The 15,986-nt window shown below is 45.0% G+C and overlaps 1 protein-coding gene across 1 annotated transcript in view; it reads right to left on the reverse strand.

The window, feature by feature from the left end:
- Window positions 1-986: 986 nt before the first annotated feature.
- LOC309568864 (5-hydroxytryptamine receptor 3A-like) overlaps window positions 987-15,986 on the reverse strand; it is a gene marked incomplete at its 5' end in the record, with an annotated part of 63,197 nt that continues 48,197 nt past the window's right edge. The window contains 2 exons of the mRNA XM_082274648.1: window positions 987-1,324; window positions 9,977-10,189. Of these exons, the coding sequence (XP_082130774.1) occupies window positions 1,062-1,324; window positions 9,977-10,189 (476 nt within the window). The 3' untranslated portion in view covers window positions 987-1,061. The remainder of the gene's footprint in view (window positions 1,325-9,976; window positions 10,190-15,986) is intronic.

Consider the following 15,986-nt stretch of genomic DNA (forward strand, 5'->3'; position numbering starts at 1 on the left):
GCCCTAAACTGATAAAGAAATTAGATTATTAAAACATTTTTTATTGGGAATGTTTTATAGCAGAAAGTAAAAAATAAATTTTTATTTTTTTTCAAAAATGTCGGTCTTTGTTTATAGCACAGAAAATAAAAACCGCAGAGGTAAACAAATACCACCAACAGAAAGCTCTATTTGTAGAAAAAAAAAAAGGACATCAATAGTTACAACGTCAGTTGTCAGTTAAAGCAAGGCAGTGCTGTATTGCAAAATATGGCCTGGTCGTTAAGGGGGTAAAACCTTCCCGGAGCTGAAAGGAGAAGAAGCAAGCACTGTTCTGCACGGATAGCACAGCATGTATACATTGATAGTACAAGCAGCTGCACCCCATTCGCACACAGTACCTAATTTCAAACTAACGATCTGATCAGATCCGCCTGTCAGTTTTTTAGGTGGATCTGATCGGATCCCCCATGCATCCCTATGGGGCAGCGGATGTCAGCGGAGACATGTCCGCTGTTCCCCGCTGCCGTCCGCTGACACCTGCTGCCATCCGCATCTGATCCTGTCCGTGAAATCCAGTTGGATGGAAACCCTATTTTCCATCTGTCCAGGGGATCGGATCGGATGAGAGCGGACAGGCGGTCCGCTCTCATCCGATTCCCCCATAGAGATGCATGGGGCTCTGACACCTCCCTCTCTGCACACAGTGCGGAGAGGGAGATGTCACCTTCCTGCTCAGCGGGGATCTGTGTTTACGATCCCCTGCTGAGCATCACGGATCCACCTACGGAGGCGGACCGTGTGAAAGAGCCCTAAATGCAATGCTCTTCATGCATCAGAATGGTAAAGAGTCTACATATTTGCTTTAAAATAACAAAGTGATAGTATCCTTTGAACAGGTAGGTAGCACAAACACACCTCTATAAGCGTTTCTAAGTCTACATTTCACAAAATACCAGTTTAAAGATATTAATATATCTGTTTGCTTTTTTTTTTCTCTATGAACATTTTTCTTTGGCTGAACTTTGTAGTTATGTATGCTCTTATGAACTGACTTACAGTGGGCCATTAAAAGTGGTGCACTATATAGACCAAAGGGTTACCATAATTAAAGCATAGGCAATCAGCAGGGTAAGATACAGCCTGAAGAAGAATGTATCTAAAACATATGCAACACAGAGCCACTCATTAATTTGCTCTACTGGCTTGTTCAGACGTTTCAACGTGGACTCAATATCCTTCACAATGCTGTTCATCGCTTCTATGGGGTTAGTAGATCGCCCTGTCTCTTGTTCCAGCACATTACAGTCATATGTTCTTCTGTTGCAGTAGATAGACAGGCTGTCTGTGTACAGAGGAATAAAGAGAGAGCACAAAGTTATAAAATAGTTCTATGGGGAATTATAAAACTATGCATGGTGAAGAATGCACACTTCTATGCTTCTATGTATGAACTGACACAAAGTTTTTTCAAAGTGTTGGAAAACTGGTGGATGTTCTTCTCACTGGAAGTTCGGGGCTTGGATAGCAATCTGGAGAATTAGGGCCTGGTGACAGCTGTTGACATGTATGCTCCACTTGCCAGTGGTCATTTGTTGCTAAGACCTCTAAAGTTGGAACAAAAGATAAAATTCTGCAAGACCTTTCCCTAACTAGTGCAATTCCAATAAAACCTTTTTTGAGTTTTAAAAAGACTTGGACAATTTTGTCAAGTTTTTTATGGCTGTCCTGGCCACAGTTGAAGGATTTCCCCTCTTTTCCTGTTCCTAAAATAGTAGAAAAAGAAATTGGGAGGAAAGAATACAAAGACAATAAAAATACCACAACAGAAAGTAAGGGGAAATCTTACCAATGGAGAAATAGAATTCAGTCAAAACATAACAGACGTTCTAAAGCTTCCTCACTCTGTCAAAACTAAAACTTTTTGGCTGAATTTGGGACTTGAGATGGATGAACATCGGCCTGGGCAGTTCGCGAACGTCAGCCGCAAATGTTCTCAAATGTCCGCAAACCGCAAGTTCGCGGCGGGCCCTATTGACTTTAATAGGAGGCAAACTTTAAAAACCTTTAGGTCATATTTGCAGCCACAAAAGACTTACTAGATGTGCACAAATAGCCCCACCGCATGGACAATGTCATAACAGAAGTATTGCAATTGGAAAAGTTGCCATAAAATTTTTTTTTTTTTTACAGCAAAAAAAAAATTTTTTTTTTCCCTAAATCAGCCAGAACTGACAGCAGCCAGTAAATACATGTCAAATACATATAGGGTCCATTCACACATCTGTAAAATGGGTTCGCATCCATTCCACAATTTGGCGGAACGTTTACAGACCCATTGATTTTCAATTCCAGTCTGAAAAATTAGGCATTCACAGGATAAAGTGTCGGCCATTCTAGACCCCAAAAATGAGCCCACATGCATTTACCTGACAGCTACGAAGGTTGTATTATGTGGCTGAAGGTACATTAGGCATTCACAGGATAAATAAGTAAGTGTCGGCCATTCCAGGCCCCATAAATTAGCCCACATGCGTTTAACTGACAGCTAAGAAGGTTGTATTCTGTGGCTGAAGGTACATTAGGCATTCACAGGATAAATAAGTAAGTGTCGGCCATAAAAAGGCCCCAAAAATTAGCCCACATGGGTTTACCTGACAGCTAAGAATGTTGTATTTTGTGGCTGGAGGTACATTAGGCATTGACAGAAAAAATAATTGTCGGCCATGAAAGGCCCCAAAAAATAGGCATTCAATGGACATGAAATGCCTTTTATGCCGCTGTATTTACCAAAGACAAAGACCATGAATTGTTGTTGGTGGATGGCGGTCTGGCGGATATTTGTGGCCTGTCATGAGGAATTTAAATGAAGTTCCATGCCTCATTCATTTTTATAAATGTGAGGTAGTCAACACTGTCATGAGCTAGGCGAGTGCGCTTATCGGTCATGATCCCCCCTGCTGCACTGAACGTCCTTTTGGACATGACACTGGACAGGGGGCAAGCCAACAGTTCCATTGAAAATTGTGCAAGCTCTGGCCAGAGGTTAAGCCTGCGCACCCAGTAGTCCAGGGGTTCATCACTCCTCAGAGCATCCACATCGGTCGTTAACCCGATGTAGTTGGACACCTGTCTTTCTAGGCGTTCCCTGATGCTGGATCCGGAATACAGCTGTCGATGGGTCGGCTGAAAGAAGGATCTCATATCTGAAGTGACCAACACATCTTCAAACTGCCCTCTTCTTGCAGGCACTGTTGGATTGCTATCCACAATTGTTTCTCTGTGAGTGGAAATTCCTCTGCCAGCGCACGCAAAAGCAGAATGCAGCATTTCTCGGAGCAAGGCCTGGAAGCACTGCATTCTGACCGCCCTCTGTGATGGTGGTAACATTTCCGCTATTTTTTGTTTGTATCGGGGGTCTAAGTACGTTGCCACCCAGTACTGGTCCTTGCCCTTCATGCTTTTTATATGGGGTCCCCCTTAAAACACTGGAGCATGAAGGCCCCCATTCGCACTAAACTGGACGCGGTGTAGTGACCATTATCCAGGATAATCTCGTCCTCGTTCTCCTCCCACCATCCACGGACAACACCAGGGATCCCAGACAGGTTTAAAGCATGCTCTTCTTGCTTCTCCTCATCCGCCCCGGCACTATCCTCCTCTGACTCCTCTTCAGATTCCTGTTGTTGACTTGTCTCAGATGGAGTAGCACCCCCTGGGAATTCATCCAACATTGTGACTTCCTCATCTTCCTGCTCCTGCTCCTCGACGGCTTGATCAATGACATGATGCAATGCACTCTCCAGAAAGAAGGCGTAAGATACAATGTCACTGATGGCGCCCTGGCTGTGACTGACCAGTTTGGTGATCTCATCAAATGGCCGCAGAAGTCTACATGCGTCGCGCATGAGCAGCCACTGGCGAGGTGAAAAAAACCCAAGCTCCCCAGAACCTGTCCTGCTGCAGATTTCATACAGGTAGTCATTAACTGCACGTTTCTGCTGGAGCAGCCTATCAAGCATATGCAACGTTGAGTTCCATCGCGTCGGACAGTCACAAATAAGACACCTGATGGGCAGGTTGTGCCACCGCTGAATGTCAGCAAGGCGAGCCATGACTGTGTAAGATCTTCTGAAATGGCCCGAGATCTTCCTGGCCTGCTGCAAGATGTCCTGGACCCAGGGTATTTGGCAATGAATCGCTGCACGACCAAGTTCAGGACTTGTGCCATGCATAGCACGTGTGTAATTTTGCCCTGTTTCAGTGTGCTCAGCAGATTGGCACCGTTGTCGCACACCACTTTACCAACTGTCAAATTGTGCGGTGTTAGCCACTGATCTGCCTGTGAACGCAAAGCTGAAAGGAGTGCAGGGCCAGTGTGGCTCTTGGCTTCCAGGCACAACAGACGCAGCACAGCATGGCAACGTCTCACCTGGCATGTTGAATAGGTTCTGGGGATCTTGGGCGGCACAGCGGAAGAGACGGTAGCAGTGGAAAAGGAGGAGTCAGCCGAGGAGGAGAGGGAGGATGGAGTAGGAGGAGGAGAAGAAGAGGCAGGCCTGCATGCAATCCGTGGTGGTAAAACCAAATCTACAAGGGTGCAACGGTTTACATGCTTGACGTCCATCAGAAGGTTCACCCAGTGGGCAGGAAAAGTTATATACCTTCCTTGCCCGTGTTTGCAAGACCATGTGTCTGTGGTCAGATGTATCTTGGCACCGACACTGTGTGCCAGAGATACATTCATTGCCGCTGAACATGGCCATACAGCTCTGAAATGCCCTTCTGTGAGAAATATTTCCTGCCTGGGACATTCCATTGTGGTGTTCCAATGGCCACAAATTTCCGAAAGGCCCCAGAGTCCACCAGTTCATATGGCAGTAGTTTGTGGGCTATCAGATCCGACAAGCCAGCAGTCAAACGTTGGGCAAGAGGGTTATCCGGCGTCATCATTTTTTTACGCTCCAACATTTGGGCCACGGAAGCCTGCCTTTTTCCAGAACAAATGTAGGACGACATGATGGAAGGTGGAGTGGAGGACAATTGGGAGGAGAGAGGAGAAGGAGAAGAGGCTGAATGGTGAGAGCCTGGAGTGTGGCTTTGTGGGTTCTGACGGCGTTGCTCCCACTGGGCTCGGTAATGGGAGTTTAGGTGCCTTCTTAAGGCGGTCATCCCTAGGTGAGTGTTGGGCTTACCGCGACTTATGCATTGACTGCAAAGGCTGCAGATAGCAACACTGTTGTCAGCAGCGGACACATTAAAAAAGCCCACACTGCAGAGCTATATGTCGGCGTCCTGGGAGCGCCAGATGTGACTGTACATGGTTGATGGCTCACTTCTGATACCTGATGTCCCTCCTGTGCAATGCAAGTTCCGTCTGCTTCTCCTCCCTATCTGCTGGTCCATCTCTCCCTCTGAACTCCCCTCCTCTTTCTCTCTTGTGGCCACCCATGTGACGTCCATGGACACGTCATCATCCACGTCACCTTCCTCACCACTAACATTCGAAATCTCGGAGTAGGCAGCAACAGCGGGGACCAACCTCCTTGGGCTGATCTGGGTACTGTCATCAGACTGCTGAGTGGTGGCTGTTGCTACCTCCTCTTTCTGATCCGATGCCAACAATGGCTGCGCATCGCAAATGTCTTGTGATGGATCGGAAAATAATTTCAGTGACCCAAGCGGAGGGTATATGGTGGTGTTGGGGGTGGTGTCTTTGGGGGTGAAGAGGGTGCAGATAGAGAGGATGAGGAGGGTGCAGAAGAGGAAGGCTGAATAAGCCACTCAACCAAGTCTGGTGCGTCCTTTGAGGTATTCAAACGCATCTTCTGAAACTTCACACTTTGGCTCCGGCCTACTGCTCCAGCCCTACCCCTACCACCCCTGCGTAAGGGCCTGCCTCTTCCTCTGCCTGTCATTTTTTAAATTACCTTGTGACAAAAGTCTCTAGAGAAGTGCAGTATATGTGGAACAAGGTATATAACACCCAGCTTCAATCTGTTGTCACAGTTAACACAGCAAAAGAGGCCAAATTTTTGCAAGACTAAAGTACACTGTTATAAAAGTATACTGTTAAATGACACCCCACTTCAATATGTGGTATTGGGGGGCCACTGGTCTATCACACCAGTTGTACAAAAAATTTGCCAGTGAGTTTGGCACTGTTTGTAGCAGAGTTAACGCAGCAAAAGAGGCAATATTGTTGCAGGACACAAATACACTTATAAAAGTATACTAAGATAACACCCCCTTCAATATGTGGTATTGGGGGGCCACTGGTTTATCACACCAGTTGTACAAAAAATTGGCCAGTGAGTTCAGGCACTGTGTGTAGCAGAGTTAACACAGCAAAAGAAGAGAAACAGGCGAAGCGCCTCTAAGTGCAGTACGTTTATTAAGGTAAAAGCACACAAAGTTATGGCAACTCACAAGAAGGTGAATAACTCTCATGGCAGGTTGGAGCGCATCGTCAACCGCGTGACGTCAACAGGGTCAAAGGAGTACGCGACGCGTTTCAGAGCATGCGCCAAGCTCATGGGGAGCATGCACGCTCTTTTCTCAAGTGTTCACTTGAACACCGACTGACTCCAGATGCACCAAGCTCGAGAGAACCAGCCGGCCCCGGAAGACTACAGCCGGCTTCTTCCTGTCCTCCACATTTCATCTACCGGCAAGGTTGTTCCATCTCCTCCTCTCTCCCGGAATTGGGCCTCGGACTGCTTGCTCACCGACTGACTCCAGATCGAGCCGATTGTTATTCACCTTCTTGTGAGTTGCCATAACTTTGTGTGCTTTTACCTTAATAAACGTCCTGCACTTAGAGGCGCTTCGCCTGTTTCTCTTTTGCATCATCAACAGATTTGTTCTTCCTGTGTGGTGGAGCTGGCCCTTTGCTTGCACATACACTTATAAAAGTATACTCAGATAACACCCCACTTCAATATGTGGTATTGGGGGGAGGGGGGGGCACTGGTCTATCACACCAGTTATAATACTTTTTTAAAAGTGCTTTTGTCACTGTTTGTAGTATTGCTGCAGAAACGCCCAACACACCAGTCACAATGCTGCACAGTGCACAATACAAATCCATTATAATATGCTTTCTATATTAGAAAGTATATTAAAAGTGAATTACACCCCTATATAGTGCACTGCACACCAAAGAATAGTACACCTATACCAAATACCAGCCCTTAAAAGGACTTTTGTGGACCCTAACAGAGCGATTTGTGTCACTGACAATCTGTCCCTGGTGCACACAGCAAACCTCTCCCTACACTGACAAAACAGACAGTACACCTATGCCAAATACCAGCCCTTAAAAGGACTTTTGTGGACCTTAACAGAGAGATTTGTGTCACTGACGATCTGTCCCTGGTGCACACAGCCAACCTCTCCCTACACTGACAAAAAGCGGAATGTGAAATGGCCGCCAGGTCAGGTCTATTTATAAGGTAGGGGGTATGTCCATGTGCTGAAATGTTTCAATTGGCTGTCCCGTTACACCTGATGGCTGTGTCATGGGTCAAAGTTCTCCCCAATGTAAACTAATATGGCCGCCGCGAACAACGCCATATGTTCGCAAAATCGGCGGGCTGCGAACATGCAAAGTTCACCGTGAACCGACCGCACGGCGAACCGCAAGGCCATCCCTATTTGGGACATCAGTTTCAGACGCTTCCAAGATCATTCATAATGCATTGAAAGGTTCACTAGACCTATCTTAAGTGAGTTTTGTTCAGCACAGGAGGAGCTTGGCTAGCACAGACAGTAATATGACACAGAAGAGGAGATGGCTCTAGAAGAAAACAATTGTTCCCAAAGTAGTAAAATGTACTAGCAAGTTCAAAGGCCTACTAAATAACATTTATAGCAAGGAAAAACACTGCAAGTAAGCATTTAAAATACTTGATCGTTCTGTGCTTTCATCTGCAATTTTAAGTCGGTGAAAAGATCTCTTTTATTATTTATCTCTTTTATCTGATATTTTAAAGACTGGAAAACTTATCTCTTTTATCTGATATTTTAAAGACTGGATTTAAATCTACTTTAACAGCTAAATTTAGATTTTTTTTATACATTGTAGTATGTATTCTAAATTAACTGTTAAAATGATAAAGGACAATGATTAATAATACCTGACCTTCTTTTGATGAATTATGGGATACTATCACATGACATGATATATTGTTGTTATGTGCAGCAAAATGCCTTAAGTATCTGAATTTCCCCTGGACATTTCTAGACATTTTCATTTCAAGCTATTATGTGTGGCTTGTTATGTTAAATTTTTGGGAAAGTTTATACAGCTAGCATTTTTATATTTTTTCAGCAATTCTTTAATTTTTTTTTTTTATAAATAACAAATGGTTTTGTACAGAGCGGTCCTGATCCTTCTCGGGTTCCACGCCTGTGCTCCTGGCTCCTTCCCTTTGCTGACTGCCCCCATAGCAAGCTGCTTGCTCTGGGGACACTCATGTGTGCTTAATCCTGAGTCAGCTCTGTGTGTCCATTGACACACAGAGCGCAGCTCTGCCTCGCTCTCTCATCACTGGCTAATGGCTCCCACTGCTGCCTCTCTGTCCAATAAGGACAGAGAGCCAAGATAGTCTCTGCTCTCATGCACATCGCTGGATCGAGATTAGGCTCAAATGCATTAGGGTTAAAAAAAAACCTTGTACCTTTAGAACCCCTTTAAAGTGATTTTAAAGCTTAATTTAAATTAAAATATAAAAAAACAAAAAAATAAAAGCAACAAACATGTTATACTTACCTGCTCAGTGCAAAACCACAGAACAGCCCTGATCCTCGTCTTCTCAGTTCCCCCGCTGCTGCTTCTGGCTCCTCCCCCCTCCGATAGTTTCCCCATAGGAAGCTGCTTATCATAGGGGCACTTGTGCATCCTTGATCCCAATCTGGGCTGTTTGCATCTATTCAGACACACAGCCTGGCTCAGCCCCCTCCCCTACTCTCTTCTCACAGGTTTTTATTGACAGCTGCCCGAAGCAATGGCTCTTGTTGCTCTCAGCCAAGCTTGTGAGAGCCGAGAGAGGGGATAAAAGCTGCTGCAGATGTGCACAGCGCTAGATTGAGATCAGAGTTAGGTGAGAACTTAGAGGGGCTGTGGGGGGGGGGGGGGGGGACTATTAAAATGTTCTTTTTTCCTTAATGCAGAGAATGCATTAAGGTAAAAAAAAAAAACTTGCCTTAAGAACCACTTTAGGCCTGTATAAAGCAGCTGTTCTGTTTCCAATATCTTAGAGCCTTTTGTCCAACCTACAAATGTTTCCAGCTGTAGGTTTTTGGCTCTGATGATGGAGGACATAACTTTAAAATGCGTCAGCCAGCAAGGACCCTGGTGAGGTTCCTCCTGAGCTTGAGTCTTTGGCCAGCCTGGGAGAGTGGAGCCACGACCAGTGGCCTGATGAGCATTTCTACCACATATGTTTGTGAGTAGATATTTATTTTGTTTTACTTTTAATAAAAATTGTGTTGGATAATGCCCAAGGCCAGCACGCCCTCTGTGTTTATCTATTTCCACATAGAAGGTGTTGTGAGATGATGCTGACGGAAAAAAAAAATCACTAGTGAATGTTATGAACAGCTCTATTGATGTACTGAGGTCTGAGGATGAAAAGGCTAAGTAGCAATGTGAATATCAGTGCAGCACTGAGATGCATTTACCTTATACTGAGAAAATGCCAACATTTGCTCCTGCAAATGCTGATGACACATATTCTCCTGATTGGCTTGTAGTTAGGGTGGAAAGGAAGGGGAAAGAAGAAGCAAGACTACATAGCAGGATGGAGGAGCTTGCCACATATCATCCCCAGTATTACCAAATCCTTTGGTAAGAAATAATGTGAGAATTGGCAGACGTTTGGGAATATCTACCTTGTGCAAAATTGGTTGAGCTCATTTATCCAGTCATCTATAATTACCCTTATCATTACTATCTTGTCCTTGCTTATGTAATCTCACTGTTTCTTACCAATACTTATTTCCTCTGTCTTGCCAGATGTTTGTCTTTCAACGTTCCATGATGCAGAAATCTTGTCTTTTATGAGCAGAGCTTGAGCCATCTTCTGCATTTTTTTTAACCACCCTGGAACTTGCGGGAATAGACTCTTCTTATGACAAATTCTGACTATGAAGATACTTTCTGCCAGACTTATCATTAGCAGCAGCATACACAATAAAAAGTAGATGCCTAGGACAACAGGAAAAACTATTTAGGCTTAATTTACTTTAAAAAATAAACAAAAAACTCAACATACACTATATTGCCAAAAGTATTGGGATGCATGCCTTTACACGCCCGTGAACTTTAATGGCATCCCAGTCTTAGTCTGTAGGGTTCAATTTTGAGTTGGCCCAGGGGGCGCATGCGCGGCGCGAAGCTGGACGGGTGCTAAGTGCACAGCTCCGTCGGAGAGGAGAGAGAACGGTGCGATCCCCGGGGCCAATTTAGCTCATATTCGCCCACAATTTCCAACACCCCCGGGGGAATACCTGGTGCATGCCGTCAGCCAAGAAAAAGAATCGGGGGGGGGGGGGTCCGCCAAAGCACTCCCTGGCGACCTATTTGCTCCGCACGAAGGAAATCACCAAGATGCCCCAAGATGGCGCCCAGGCCCTCCCATCGCCTCAGGCAGAGCCAGCACAACCACCTTCTCCTCCCAGCTCTCAACCAGGGTCCCGTGAGTACTCATGTGTGGTTACAAAGGCCGATTTGGATGCAGGGTTTGCTGCTATCTATGAAAAGCTGGCCAACAAATTTCAAACTGAAATTCACAAATCTACTAATACATTGACACAAGAGATTGCTGCTTTGGGAGGCCGCACAGACTTATTAGAGACCAAGCACGACAAACTTTCTATCGCCCACAATGACCTTAGAAAGGACTTTGAGCTGCTTTCTGATAACTATGGCTTGTTGCAAATGCAGGTGGAGGATTTGGACAACAGGAATCGCAGGAATAACCTGCGTCTTAGAGGCATTCCTGAAACGGTCACAGATTTGATCCCTGCAGTTTCCAAGCTTTTCACAGACCTGCTGCCTGACAAACAGGAATCTGATTTCACCTGTGACAGGATTCACAGAGCTATGCGCCCCAAACCTCCTCCTGACAAGCCTCCAAGAGACATCATTTTATGTCTCAAAGACTTCCTGATTAAGGAGGATATTTTGCGAGCCTCCAGAAACACCCCCAATATTTTAATGGAGGGCACGCGCATACAGATCTATCCAGATATATCGCAGGCCACACTTGAAAGAAGGCTCAAAATGAAAGAGGTCAAATCTGTGCTGCAGGCAGCCCGAATCCGATACAGATGGGGCTTTCCCTTCAAGCTGTCAGTCCCTCACAATGGCACAGTTTATGTGGTCTATAACCTGGCTGAAGGAAAAGAACTCCTAGTTAAACTAGGCCTACTGGAAGCTGCTCCTGAAGCTCGCCCACTGAACACCCCCAGGCCTTCACCATCCTGGTCCACTCCAGCAACCAGAAGAGATCAGCGGAGATGGCGGAATCCTTTTAGAGATAGCGGTTTCTGAGGATGTCCACTATGGAGTAATACTTTTCCTGGTGATACACTAAAGTCCACATGAGTGATCCCTTGGATTTCCTGGACGCTGGTGTGCCCTTGCCCTAGTGTGGTCGCTCCCCTACCATGGGGCGACTGTGCTGGGGTGACTGTGCCCACTGGTATGTCTGCAAAGACACTTTGAAGGTTTAAACTTTTCTGACGCATTTACTTAACATTGCTTGTTTACCTTTCTCTCTCCTCCCCCGTTGGTTTGTCCCCTATGTGCTATTCTGCGGGGACCCGTGGCGCCCGGGACGGGGGTGGTCCCCTTGGACCTTCCACGCCTTCGGTGTCCGGGTCTTCGCGCATGGATTTTGGACGTATATGTCCAATGGGTAAAGATCTTTTGGATGGGTTCTATTTTTCTGCCCATCCCCAAGAAGTTTTTTCAGGTTCAAAACTTTTGGTTGATCACCACTTATCTGGTCAGTTGTTGTTTCAGAAAATGTTCGTATGTAAACAGAAAGTCATTTTCTCAGGTCTTTATATATATCATGCAAGTATTTTGGTTGTTCTATGCCTTTCTAACCCTTAACTGGGAGCAATGTTCATACCACACCGAGTCAGGGATTCACCCCCCAATTGGTCTGGGGCCCCTTCCCTGGGTTCCCCAGTTGTTTCACGTGTTTGGTCACTTATGCTCGGTTCTGGTCATTTTTCCCTTTTATCAAAAGTCTTTCCTGCAGAGGTTTCAGAATGAACGTAGTTTTTTTTTTATAGATCATGGGGATTAAGATTCTGTCACATAATGTTCAAGGGTTCAATTCCCCCAACAAAAGGCATAAGGCCTTCAAACAATATAAAAGGTTAGGTGCAGACATTATTTTGTTACAGGAGACGCATTTTGCAACAGACAGACACCCAAAATTTTTTGACAAATCCTTTAGGCAATATAAATGTTCATCTTTCCAAAACAAGACAAGAGGGGTTGCTTTCTTTATACGTAATAGTATAATCTTCGATATTTCCTCTACATACTGTGACCCAGAGAGCAGATTTTTGATTATTAAGGGGAGTATTGCTGGCAAAGCTATTACCATAGCCTCTATATATGCACCTAATGACATGCATGCCTCATTTTTTAGACATTATTTTGAAGTTCTTGACAGGTTTGAATCCCCCCATATGGTGGTGGGCGGGGACTTTAATCTTGCTGCTCATCCTTCATTGGATAAGAGTAACATTGCATCCTCATCTAAGGCTTTCCCAAAAACCCTGACACGCGCTTTGAGTGACAAACAACTGATAGACACCTGGCGGGCTCACAATGTTGGAGTAAAGAGTTACACCTTTTATTCTCATCCTCACGATAGCTCAGCCAGGCTTGACTATATTTTTTGTACCCCGGTTTGGTTGGCTAATTCTTCAGCTGCAGATATACATGTCTGCCCTTGGTCTGACCACCGAATTGTGCTGTTTGAATCAGGGGGAGTGGGTCTTGGCGGCACGACGTATAACTGGAGATTGAACGATTCTTTACTGAACGATCCTGCGTTGGTTGCCCAGATCTCCTCTTCACTGGTGGACTACTTCCAGATTAATGAGGATGGGATTTCACCCACCCCTGTGGTGTGGACGGCGCACAAAGCGGTCATCCGGGGAAACTTGATTGCCCTGCCCTCAGCCAGGAACAAATGTAGACTGTCAGACATAAAATCCCTCACAAAGGAATTAGATCAATTATATAATAAACATAGTCTTTCCCCCTCCTCTGCACTTATGGATCAGATCCATACTAAAAGGAAGGCATTGGATGACATCCTTTCTAGTGACACAGAAAAGGCCCTTAGGTGGTCCAAAGCCAAATTTACACTCCACAGCAACTCTACTTCTACTATGTTTGCAAAAAAATTAACCCAGACAACAAGACCCACTCATGTATACAAGCTTAGAAGGGCTGACGGGAGGATGGTTTCACACCCCAAGGAAGTCTTGGAAATTTTTACTAACTTTTACAAGAACCTTCTCTCAGTGCATTCTGAGCTGCCTGTAAACGAATTTCACCCCTGGATGGATAACTTATCTGTTCCATCTCTGTCAAGTACACAAAGGGATGTCTTGGAAGCACCTTGTACAGTGGACGAGGTTCTGGATATGATTAAAGCTCTCAAGACCTCCACCGCCCCTGGCCCTGATGGCTTTTCCTCTTCTTATTATAAAACCTTTGCCACAATCCTTGCCCCTAGACTTACTAACTTATTTAACCACATTCTTCAGGGAGGAAGTTTTCCAGAAGAAATGCTCCTGGCCAACATGTCCATCATTCCAAAACCTGATAAAGATCATTCCCTCCCTCAAAATTATAGACCCATCTCGGTCATGAATAACGACCTTAAACTATTCGGCAGACTATTAGCCAATAGACTGTCCAACATAATCCATAAATTGATCCACCCTGATCAGACTGGGTTTATTCCAGGCAGACAGCTTTCAGACAACATTAGGTAAGTCGCTAATATAGTTAATGATGCTAATCTCAGCAAATCCCCTACCTGCCTTGTGAGTTTAGATATTCACAAGGCCTTTGATAGTGTCAGTTGGCCCTATCTTGAACACCTTCTTCCTAAATACGGGCTAGGTGATGGGTTCATACATGGTTTCAAAGCTTTATATGAGTCCCCACAAACTAGAGTTCGCCTCCCGGGGTGTAACTCTGAATTTTTTCATTTGCAAAGAGGAACGAGACAGGGTTGCCCACTTTCCCCCCTCCTGTTTGCTCTAGCAATCGAACCCTTGGCTACAGCTATTAGAAATAATGTCCTTATTACGGGGCACCACAGGGGGGGGGGGGGGAATACAAATTGAGTATGTATGCGGATGATGTCTTATTATTTTTGTCCAAACCTCATATTTCTTTGCCTCCTTTGCTGATTGAGTTAGAGAGATTTCGAACCATGTCGGGCCTAGGGGTCAACCTTTCCAAATGCTCTCTTATGCCGATTAACCTGCCTAATTGGATGCAGACCTCTATTAGAGAGAGCTTCTCTTTTACTTGGTGTACAAGATCATTTCGTTACTTGGGGGTCCAGATTACTCCTCATTATGAATCACTTTTTGTCTCTAACTTCCCCCCAGTATTTAAAAAATTAGGCCTGTTGTTAAAAACGTGGTCTTCGTACCACATCTCGTTTCTGGGGAGAGTTACGGCCAAAAAGATGATTGTTTTACCTAAGGTCTTGTTCTTCTTTAGGGCCCTTCCAGTTAATGTCCCTAGATCCCATATCAGCTCTTTTCAACGGGAGATTTCTAGATTTATATGGAATGGTAAGAGATCCAGATATAACAGTCATATTCTTTATGCCCCTCAATCCCAGGGTGGCCTGGGTATTCCATATCTATGGTCCTATTACCTCTCTGCCAAACTCGTACAAATGGCACAGTGGAATGCAGATCCTGAGAATATTCCCTGTCTTTCATTTGAACAGGCCACAGTTTCCCCGAGTTATCTCTCGGCGGCTCTCTGGAGTGGTTCACAGCCGATTAAATATAACTCACTTACTAATAAAGTTGTTGTCCATTTCTACCGGCTGTGGCTAAAACTGAAGACACCCCTGGGACTGTTGTCTCGGGTCTCTCCGTTGACATCCTTTCTGGGACACATTGACTCCTGTTTACTCCCGCTGAGCAGAGAGGACTTATCTCCATGGATAGATAGAGACCTGGGGAACTTTAAAAAACTCTCAATGGGCAACATTTTTTGTACTTTTGAACAACTGGTAGATATACATGGTCTCCCCAGTTCTGAAAGGGACCACTATACCATGGTGAGGGCATTTTTTCAATCACAAGGCCTCCTTATGCTAAACCCTCCATTTACGATTTTTGAGAACATTTGCTCCTCCTCATCTAGAGATCGAGGGCTTATATCTATTCTATACTCACATATTGTTACCATCACCCTCCCGGATAAACATAAGTATATGGTCAAATGGGAACAAGACCTTAATTGTAATTTCTCCATCCCGGAATGGCACCACATGATTTCAAACATGCGTAAATGCTCACGTTCTAATGCATGCAGGGAGACACCCCTTAAGTTAGTTACAAGATGGTATTTGACCCCCTCCTTGGTTCACACCTTCTACGGTTCAGTCTCTCCCCTCTGTTATAGGGGCTGTTCGGAGGAGGGTAATTTACTCCATATCTTTTGGAGCTGCAACCTCTTGCGGCCCATCTGGGATCATGCACATAGGCTTGTGACTAGATTAGCAGGGACTTCGGTCTCTCTCTCTCCTAAGATATGTTTGCTTTTTGTAAAAGTTCCAGGTGTTTCCGAAGTCTACATCCAATCGAATCCATACATTGATGTGTTCCATTCACTGGATGATCGCCTTTAATTGGAAATCAAACACCCTACTGTGGCCTCAGGTACTCTCCAGGATTGAATGCATCAAACTAACAGAAAAGATCTTTCACTC

The sequence above is a fragment of the Pelophylax lessonae genome (assembly GCF_965119305.1).
Source record: "Pelophylax lessonae genome assembly, chromosome: 12".
In the NCBI taxonomy this organism is placed as follows: domain Eukaryota; kingdom Metazoa; phylum Chordata; class Amphibia; order Anura; family Ranidae; genus Pelophylax; species Pelophylax lessonae.